Genomic DNA, 10,906 nt, shown 5'->3' with positions numbered 1-10,906 from the left:
AATGAAGAGGGTATAAATGGAAAAGAAAAAAAAAGCCCCGATGCACCTTTTATACAAGTATGTACATTGACTTTTCTTGAAATTTACAGATGACTACCATCATATATTTTTTCTGAGAAAATAAAAGGAAACTATATGCTATCAACAAAATCTAGAAAACAAAAGTTACTAAAATGCTTCTCATAGTCGCTTCAGAATTCATAATACACATTACTCCTGATATAACTGGCAAGAAACCTGTATGCATACAAGTAAATTCATAATACATTACTGTCATGTTTCAAGCAGCACAAGACTCAGACATATACCTCATCTTGATCTTCTGCAACTGTGGGACGACGTCTTTCATAGCAAGCCTTTCTCTAGGCGAGTCACTTGAACAGATGATCCCCAACTGCATGATGGAAGATAGACAGGCCTGTGTTGAAATTAAGTAGCTCTTTGGCCTTTCATTTCCATTTTCATCTTTCAGGAGATTGCAGTCCACAATATCTAATAGGCCACTAGGATTTGCATCATTTACCCATCGTCGCAAGCTTGATTCCCCCGTAAACATAGGATCAGTAGGCTTCTTTCTCGTAAAGATTTCTAGCAACAATATTCCAAAGCTATAGACATCTCCCTTTGTGGAGACTCTTCCAGTTGATGCATACTCTACACCGCAAACACAAAGGTTTAATACAAATCATTTGCGATTGGATTAAATTTGAGGTGAAAGCTTGTCAATTTAATTACCTGGAGCAATATAGCCAATTGTTCCTGCCGTGCTTGCTGAGGTTACACTCCGGTTGTCACCACTCAGCAATTTTGCAATGCCAAAGTCGCTGACATGTGCAACCAGCTGAGGTTACACTCCGGTTGTCACCACTCAGCAATTTTGCAATGCCAAAGTCGCTGACATGTGCAACCATTTCTTCATCAAGAAGAATGTTGCCCACTCAGCAATTTTGCAATGCCAAAGTCGCTGACATGTGCAACCATTTCTTCATCAAGAAGAATGTTGCTCGGTTTTAGATCACGATGTAGAATAACCTCAGAATGGTGGTGATGAAGGTAGTCAATAGCTGAAGCTACATCGATTATGATGTCAATCCTTTGAAGTAAGCTCAAGCAGTAATTATGGGAGTGTAGCCATCTTTCTAGACTTCCATTGGGCATGAATTGGAGTACAAGTGCCTTGAGATCCATGTTGGAGCACGTGCTGATGATTCTACCAAGATTTCTGTGTCGAACCAGCCTCAAAGCACGACATTCAGCATCAAAACTCCTTGAAGCTCCTTCGATTTCCAAATTCAAGACCTTTATGGCAACAAGAAGGCCGTCATCTAAAAGCCCTCTGTACACAGAACCAGAAGTCCCCATTCCCAGCAAGTTTATCTCGCTGAAGTTGTCAGTGGCACGAACAAGCTCGTAGTATGAGATCAATCTATGGTGAGTAGAAGAGAGCATGCTAGGAGGGGCTAGATTCTTGGCTCTCCTTCTACAAAATCTTAATAAGATGCAAAAACCAAGGAGGAGGACTCCGGAAGAAGCAATAACAGGGAGGATATACCTTAGCAAATGCCTCCTTGAATTAGAATCTTTAGAATCAGATGGATTACAAGATGAAAATCCTAATCTGGGTGCTCCACATAATGCTGCATTTCCTTCCAAAGACACGGCACTTACATTTAAAAAGGCACCGTCATTTGGAACCTTTCCTTCCAACTTGTTGAAAGATAAGTTCAGGATGCTGAGATGTCGGATTTTGACTAAGGACTCGGGTATAACACCTGAGAGCTTATTGCAAGAAAGTTTCAAGGCTGAGATGTCGGATTTTGACTAAGGACTCGGGTATAACACCTGAGAGCTTATTGCAAGAAAGTTTCAAGACATCAAGATTAATGAGATTACCAAATCTCGGGTATAACACCTGAGAGCTTATTGCAAGAAAGTTTCAAGACATCAAGATTAATGAGATTACCAAATGATTCAGGAATGTGCCCGTCGAATGAGTTATTTGATAGATCTAAATAATTGATCTCGAGATACTTCGGAGGACTTGGAAGGTCACCCGACAGCTGATTTATTGATACATCAAATGCATATAAGCCCTGCATGTTCCACAATGTTAATGGCAGCGATCCAGTGAGAAGGTTTTGTGACAGATTCAATTCATGTAGATGAGTCAAACTCCAAATAGTTTCAGGAATTGTTGAGGATAACCTGTTAGCACCAAGTCTTAAGATCTCTAGTCCAGTGATGTTGCCCAGCGAGTCAGGTATCGATCCAGAAAGACAATTGCCATTGAGGTACAGTGCGACCAAGTTTCTCAATCGGCCGAGCTCATGTGGGATCGAACCGTATATCCTGTTACTATCCAAACTTAGGGACTGCAAGCCTTGTAGGGTTTTGATTTCAGACGGTATCGTTCCAACTAGCTCATTATTGCTCAATGATAGAGCGATCAATCCAGACAGGTTACCCAGCTCAACAGGAATTTTCCCCTTAATATGATTATCCTGAATGCCAAGCACGGTTAGAGTCCTTGAAAGGTTACCTACGGTATATGGAAGAATGCCATCCAGCTCATTTTCACCAATGTTAACACGATCTAAAACTCTGCAGTTCGAAAGCGATGCAAGGAAGTCAACTCCTCCTGTTAGTTTGTTTCCTAATAGCTCCAAGATTGAAAGGTTAGCCATGTTCCCAAACTGCAAACGCACTGGTCCGGTGAGACTATTTTTGGCCAGTTGAAAGAATGTGAGTGATGACAAATTGGAAAGAGAAATCGGTATGGGACCAGTAATACCACCACAGAAACTAATCTGCAAACGATCAAGGCTCGTGAGACGACCCAACTCCTCGGGAATATTCCCATGGAAGCTGCTGTTGCCAAGACTTAATTTGGACAGGTTAGTCAGGTTACCTAAAGAGGATGGTATGGTACCCGTTAGGTAGTTACTTCCAAGATATAATGTATTAAGTTGCTTCATATTTCCAATCTCGGACGGTATGTTTCCGGTTAGCTGGTTAAAACTCAAGCTCAGAAATTGAAGAGTACGACTACCGCAAAGGCTAGACGGGATGCTGCCAGTGAGTTGGTTCCAAGACATAGCCATAATATGAGGGAACAACGGATGGAAGTTGCTATCATTAGAGGGCAGGGTGCCTGAAATACTGTTGTGCCCGAGACGCAATTCAATAAGCGATGACATGTTGAAAAAGGCAGGAGGTATTGAACCTGAAAGCTGATTACCATCAAGTCCGAGATATTTCAGTCGAGGCAGCCGAGCCAGAGATTCAGGAATGGTTCCGGCTAAGCCATCATTGGAAAGCGAGAGCAGAGACAGAAATGAGAGGTTGCTGATGTGAGGAGGGATGGTGCCGTAGAGCGGCATGTTGCTAATGTTGAGAGCAGTGACTCTTCGCCATCGACGGCTGCAGGAGACGCCCATCCAGGTGCAAAAGGAGGCATCAGTGGTCCAGTTGGCGGATATAACGCTGCTTGGATCACGTTCGATGACCTGCGCTCTGATGGCCAAGAGGGCCGAGAGGTCGGTAATGTTGTTATGCTTCACCGCCGATGATGAGGTAAACAATAATAGCATCAGATGCGTTACTAAGAGGACAGACTGGTAGGTTTCCATTGATGCCAGTGAAGGAAGATTATAGAGGATAAAAGAAATTGACACTTCACGAGGGGAAATGCTCAACATAAATAGGCCAGCTGATTTGCTCACAATGATTACCATTCACCTGCCAACTACCAACGTTTACTTGGTCTTTAAAGTCCTACGCCATCCCTTTCTTTTGGAAATCTGGTATCCACTATCAACATTGACTTGGACTCTTGAAAGTCCTATCCAACACTAATGATTAATTGGATAATATCTACCCCATATATTGTTCGGTATCAACTCAAACTCCAAGTTAGTATAGTGTTTTAATTCTTTGTATAACTTCATGAGAATTAGATATGGTTAGAGATCTACCATGATTAGGAGTTTGAATCCTATTCTAATTAGGAAGTTAGGCTAGAGATAGGGTTTTGGTTTCCCTATATATATTCTTCTATTGTTAGAGGAAAAACTAAGAAGAAGAAGTGTAAAGAGAAAGAGAGAGAGTTTGGCAATCTTTGTCCGTGCAAAAGATTGTAATTTAGAGGTGATAGTGGATTGATTTTGATCATGTGGTTTTTCCCTGTTGAGGGTTTTCCACGTTAAATCTTGTGTGATTTTATTTGTTGCGTTTAGTGGTTTTTTGGGGGGTTTTTGCGAGATCTAAAAAAACAAGTGGTATCAGAACGGGGTTCGACGGTTCGTGGAGATTCGAGATTTGCAACTGTAGCTGCGGGTACTGTAGCAGCGGCAGATCCGACGGTTGAGGTTAATTTATCTTTTGATCGAGGATTTGGAGGCGGAATTTGGTGATCCAGGAGTCGTTCCTAGGATTTTTCAACGTGCTAGTTTTTTTATGTCGGTTTTATCAAATTCAATCTCTACAATGACTGATTTGAATTTTGATAGTGGTTAGAGAATGATGACTTCTTCGGGTCCGAAGTTTGATATTCCTCTATTCAATGGTAAGACAAATTTTACAGTATGACAATGCACGGTTTAATATATTCTTGTGCAACAAGGTGTTAATCAAGCTTTAGAAGATAAGAAACCTGAAGGATTGAAGGATGTTGAATGGAGTTCTATGCAAAAAATGACGGTTAGCACAATTCGTTTGTCACTCACCCCCGAGATCAAGTACAATGTTATGCAAGAGACCACACCAAGGAGGCCGTGGGAAAGGTTCGAGGGGATTTATGCGTCGAAGTTGATGATCAACCGATTGTGTTTGAGGATGGAGCTTTATTCGTTGAAGATGGAAGAATGTACAACAATTCAAGACCACATCAATGTCTTTAATCAGCTAGTTTGCCAACTTATGAATTTTGATGAGGAGATTAAAAAAGAAGAGCATGTGTTACTCCTATTATCTTCATTGCCGAAGTCGTACAAGCCGTTAGTTCAGACGATAATTGTAGCGAAGCAGACTTTAAAGTTCGACGATGTGATAGCACTCCTACGTGAAAATTAAAGAATGATGGGAAAGGAGAGCGCATCTAATGGTGGTGAGAGTGTACTAGCTTTTGAAAGTTCTAATCGAGGGAAGAGTATGGGGAGATGTGACAGTTATCGAGGAAGGTCAAAATCTCGGGCCCGAGACGACAGCGAAAAGGAGTGCTATTATTAAGAGAGAAGGGTCACATTCAGTTCAGATGTTCCCAGATGCGTGATGATTTGAAGAGTATTAGACAAAGGAAGCTTCAAGAAAATGGGAAGAAGACGGACTCCTCAGTGGTTGTGTGTGATGAAGATGTGGTTTTATTGATGCAGAGTACAAGTACTGATGCGAGTAACACTTGGGTGTTAGATTCTGCAGCCTCTATGCACGTTTGTAACAATAAAAATTATTTTAACACATTGAAGACAGATGAAGAATTTGACAACGTGATTATTGGAAACAACGAGAAGATGAAGGTTGAAGGTGTTGGAAATGTTGGCCTCAAGCTTCACACTGGGAAGGTCGGAATTCTTCATCATGTGAGATATGTGTCGTCATGTGGTGGTAATTTAATTTCGTTGGGTAAGATGGCATCAAGTGGGTACAAGTATGTGGGTGAAGGAGAATGGTGCAATGTGTATAGAGATGGTGATTTGATTTTGTAAGGGAGGAGGAATAGCAATCATATTTGCTATTTAGATGGGCGATCCGTTAATAGTGCAGATTACTCTTCTCAGACTCTTGTCCACAAGGGAGAGGCGAAGAACAAGAAGAAGAGAGTGAGTTTTTCTGAAGCCGTTGAGACACTTGGAGATTTTTCGTCGAGGGAGGATATGTTGGGTATCAACTCAAACTCCAAGTTAGTATAGTATTTTAATTCTTTGTATAACTTCATAAGAATTAGATAGAGTTAGAGATCTATCATGATTAGAAGTTAGGGTTCCATCATGATTAGGAGTTTGAATCCTATTCTAATTAGAAAGTTAGACTAGAGATAGGGTTTTGGTTTCCCTATATATATTCTTCTATTGTTAGAGGAAAAACTAAGAAGAAGAAGTATAGAGAGAAAGAGAGAGAAAGAGGGTTTGGCAGTCTTTGTCCGTACAAAAGATTATAATTTGGAGGTGATAATGGATTGATTTTGATCCTGTGGTTTTTCCCTGTTGAGGGTTTTCCACGTTAAATCTTGTGTGATTTTATTTGCTGCGTTTGGTGGCTTTTTTGGGGTTTTTGCGAGATCTAAAAATCCTAACATATATAAAGTTGAAATAAATAAATTTATTTAAAATAGAACAGCGACTTTTCCTAATAAGTACTAATATTAGTTAAAAAATTCTAATGTTTTTTCCAGTCATATAAGTTTTATTATCCTATATTATTAAGTTAATTTAAATATTTTTTGAAGTATCCTTTATCAAAGAGAACTCTATTTGATTTGCAAAGAAACTTGAGATTTAAAAGCTACATCCAATACACAAAAAATGAAATATGAATTTTACAAAAATTACCCCAAAGTTTCAAGGTTTACAAAAATCAGCCTCAACAGTTCAAACCTACAATTATCTTGAAATCATAAAATTTAGCACCAACGTATGACATATGGAAATTAGTAGCGTCCAACTAAAAATTTAAAATTTATAACGCACTCAAAGTTATAAAAACTTTAAAAACAACACTTTAAAAGCTCAAAATCACACAAAACACCTAAAATTTGAAAATTTTGGAAAAAAAACTATTTTATATTCTTTCACTAAGATATATAAATTTAACTTCTAATTTGAAATTTAACTATACCTTTTCAACAACTTAAAACAATCTAAGTTGATGCTGGTAAAAAAGAAAAAAGAAAAAAAATATTAGATTAAAAATATCCCCTTAAGGTATAAAATTTAAAAAATATATTAATAAATTAAAAATTAGAATCACCATATAAATTAAAATATAATATATAGCTTGACGTTAGTTAATTAGATTTTACAAACATTGATCTCTGATGTTAATAGTATTTGCAAGTTAATAAAATACAATGAGTTTTGTACTAAGAGACTATCGAAAAATTTAGAGATATGCTTCGAAAGAATCAAATTGTTTTCATTTCAAAATGGAGAAGTGAAAGAAATAAACTAAGCTTTTACAAGTGTCTACAAATCACTAGAATTAACATTAATAAAAGACATACCTATCAAAGAAGAGTCAACTAAGTTCTACTTGCAGAACATATTAAACAACTTTGTCTCAATCGAAGAAGTATTTTCCATGGGAGATGCAAGAAAGGTTACAAAGTACTTATAAAATTTTATATTTTAATCTTCAATACCAAATGAAACATAAATTTACGAAATCATAAACTGGTTATACAATTACATGTAGATATTCTTGCAATAGCAACTAACGTGAAGCAGGTGATCAGCTATGTCACGAAACATAACCAACCAGATTGTTGTATCATAGAAATGACTACATGTTAGTCTCATTCCAAGAAATGACACGTTTCAAATTAACTATACACCAACCTGATTTGACCTCATGAAGGCCGAGTCAAAGGATGTCTTCACTTGGACCCTCACAAGAGAGTCGAGTCAAAAGGCGTTCTCACTCGGGCCCTACTCCCAAAACCAACCTAGAGTATTATCACTCAATAGACCAAGTCGAGAAGTGTCCTTATTCAAAATGGCCAAGTCGAAAGGCATCTTTTCTCGACTTCCCTCGAAAAGTCCAGATGAAAGACGATCTTTCTCGAACCCATTGATAATAGCCAGTCAATATCGAATTAAATGCAGGATCCAAGTCATCATTACACCACCACCGAAAGTCTTCACGGCTCATCGAACCATGCCAGCACCCTAACTCCCCTGTCACTGTCGCGTTAATAACAAATGTGACTCAAACCACCCACTGTTGATACCTATAAAGTATCAGCTAAATTAGCCGACTGCTTGGACTTGGCCGAAAATACACAACTACCCTTCTGGATCTACTATAAATAGGCACATTGCCTATTGCATAGGGTACACAATTTTTGGGCATGGAATATCTATCGAGAAGTTTGGACATGCTTAAACATGACAGGTTATTTAAATTTCACCCCAAGTGTGGAAGATTAAAGCTTACCCACCTCATCTTTGCTGATGATTTCCTGCTTTTTGGGAAGGGAGATGTATACTCTATTCAGAAACTGAACCAGTGTGTTAACAATTTTGGTAAAATCACTGAACTTGAAGTAAATCAAGATAAATGTTCAATTTTCTTTGGTGGAGTTAATGATGCAGTCAAGACTGAAATTACAAATCTCTTGAGATTCAAAGAAGGGAATTTTCCAATCAGATACTTGGGAGTCCCACTCATTTGCAAGAAACTATCGTATATGGACTGCAATGCACTCATAAACAAAGTGTCTAACCAACTTCAGACTTGGCTGAAACATAAAAATCTTACCTATGCTGGCAAATTATAAGTCATCAGGAGTGTCATACTGGGGTGCAAGTTTATTGGACTTCAAATTATATCTTGCATGTAAATGCTACCCGCAAAGTTGATGAAATGTGTAGGAACTTCTCCTTTGGGGTAAAACAAATCAAACTTCAAAAGCTCCTCTCGTTGCTTGGGAAACTGTATGTCTGGGAAGAAAGCAAGGTGGTCTTGGTGTTTTTTCTACCTATATATGGAATTTGGTTGCAATTTTAAAAAATTTATGGTCCATCCATATAAATAAAGAATCTATATGGATCAAATGGGTTCATGGGACTTATTTGATACATAGGGACATCTAGCATGTGTGTGCAAGGAAGGGGGATTCTTGGATGTGGAAACAAATGTTGAAGAAGAGAGATAAAGCTGTGATGCACTATGGAGGGGTTGATAATCTGGTACAGCTCCTGAGTTCCTGTTTTGGAAATTCAAAAGCTCAATTATCAACTTTATACAATGCTTTTTCCCTTGTTAGACATAGAGTCCCATGGCATGATACTATATGGGAAAGGATGAGCTATCCAAGACATTCTTTCATTAGTTGGCTTGCTCTTCACAACCGACTGCTTATACAAGACAAGTTGTTAAGGAGGGGAATCATTAATACAAATGTATGCAGGTTATGTTCTGGTGATAGCTTGGAAAATAGAAATCATCTGTTCTTCGATTGTAGATTTTCAGGTGAGGTGTGGAATGGCATCATGAACTGGCATGAATTCACTTGGAAGTCTTGCGACTGGAGACTTCTATTGGACTGGTTTTGTACAAGAGTGAGGGGGAAAGGTTTCAAACAAGCGATCAAGCGCATGGTATTTTCAGCTACAATTTACAGGATTTGGGGGAGAAAGGAATGCCAGGATCTTCCAACTTAAGCATAGAAGCGTGGAATGTTTGATCAAGGACATAAAGATGGATATTCTGATCTCAAATCTGAATTCATCGATCTCAGCTGAAAATAAAGCCTGGTTAAACTCATTGTAAATGCTCTGCTTATGTTTTCTTCTTTAGAGCTTTTGGTTACAGGTTTTGATATCTCAAAACATTTTTGAGATCTTGATGTACATAATTTCTCATACTGGTTGATGAATAAAATCTTTTCATTGACCAAAAAAAAAAACTTCTGGAGAAACCAATTTCGATCTTCTTATATATTGTTTGTATGTAGGACCGAACCCCCCTGCTCAATAATCAACCATCAACGAAGATTGAGGGACCCTAAACTCTCTATAACTCACACTAAACTCAACTATTAAACATCTGACATTAACACAAACAATAGGAGGGAAATCATGATAATGGATAAAAGGTATGTAGATGATACTTGTTTTCAATAGCGTACGAAAAAAATTAAGATTGGCATTCTTTTTTTATTCTTTCTTTTTCATATACAGTGGAATGACTCAGCGCATAACCTTATTTGGGGATATGGCTACAAATGAAGGATCGATTCTTAAAGACACAATCAAAGATAAACCCAAAATGTCACTATTAGATTTCAAATCTCTAATTATAAAGGTAATATATTTCATTATTAAAATTCTTATTAAATTCCACTAAATATAAAATACATCTTATAAATATCTCAAATTTGCATGGGAGATAAGCATATCATTGCAAATTATATCATCAATTGTATTAATCTAAATATACAACATGCTAAAGGATTAACGAAATGATAAGTAGAATAAGCATACCTCCATATAACACAATAAAGAAATAATATTATATTTTAATCTAGTATGCGGTGTTCATTTAGAAGAATCTTTCAAAATAAAAGGATCTCCATCAACGCTCTTTACAAATGCAAAAGAAATTCAAATTAGTGATATTATGCAAACATCATAGAATTCGGGTACTATTAAAAAACCTACTCTTATTCACAATTAAACCTAACTAAATTTTACCAATAAAAGACACTATTGCACATTTAAGGCAAAGATAACTACCATTTTAAATGGATTTGAGAGATGATTCTATACTTGCAAATTTTACAACAAGAAGGTAGATAAAGATGCTAGTAATAAGTGCATGAATGATAAATGTCGTAGAACCGCTAATGATTCAGTACTAAGGTTAATTAATATCAAATTTGTATGAAATGAACATATCAAAATTCAATATTAACGTATATCTAAAAATCAACAATAAAAACTACAAGTATGTAGTTAAGATTCTCGTGGAAAATGGCGCGGACAATGCAAAGATAACATTGTTTAATACAACAGAAACTCTTATTGGATGCGCAGCACAAGAATTCATTGCAGAGAAAAAAGAGGTAATTCCTAGCTCTATTTAAGTAATAAATTAAAAAATCAAAAAAAATCATACATATGATATTAACCTTTGTTCTAATAAAATAGAAAAATAATTAAAATCCATATTTCTAGAAGTTCCTGTTGAA

The 10,906-nt window shown here is 37.2% G+C and overlaps 1 protein-coding gene across 1 annotated transcript; it reads right to left on the bottom strand.

The window, feature by feature from the left end:
- Positions 148 to 3,734, bottom strand: LOC109820736 (probable LRR receptor-like serine/threonine-protein kinase At3g47570). The gene is made up of 4 exons (XM_020386933.1): positions 1,913 to 3,734; positions 972 to 1,772; positions 736 to 831; positions 148 to 654 (listed from the first exon to the last, which is right to left on the bottom strand). The coding sequence occupies exons 1-4, from the start codon at positions 3,732 to 3,734 to the stop codon at positions 281 to 283; spliced, it is 3,093 nt and encodes a 1,030-aa protein (XP_020242522.1). The 3' UTR covers positions 148 to 280.

The sequence above is a fragment of the Asparagus officinalis genome, chromosome 8, assembly GCF_001876935.1.
Source record: "Asparagus officinalis chromosome 8, Aspof.V1, whole genome shotgun sequence".
NCBI lineage: Eukaryota > Viridiplantae > Streptophyta > Magnoliopsida > Asparagales > Asparagaceae > Asparagus > Asparagus officinalis.
This window is presented reverse-complemented; position numbering and strand designations above follow the sequence as displayed.

What these genes read in the sequence shown, in the direction of transcription:
- LOC109820736 (XM_020386933.1), bottom strand. Translation starts at nt 3,734, where the DNA reads ATGGTAATCATTGTGAGCAAATCAGCTGGCCTATTTATGTTGAGCATT. An exon ending in TTCTTGCAATAAGCTCTCAG is followed by an intron (nt 1,773 to 1,912) that starts GTGTTATACCCG and finishes ATAAGCTCTCAG; the next exon opens with GTGTTATACCCGAGTCCTTA. An exon ending in TGATGAAGAAATGGTTGCAC is followed by an intron (nt 832 to 971) that starts ATGTCAGCGACT and finishes AGCTGGTTGCAC; the next exon opens with ATGTCAGCGACTTTGGCATT.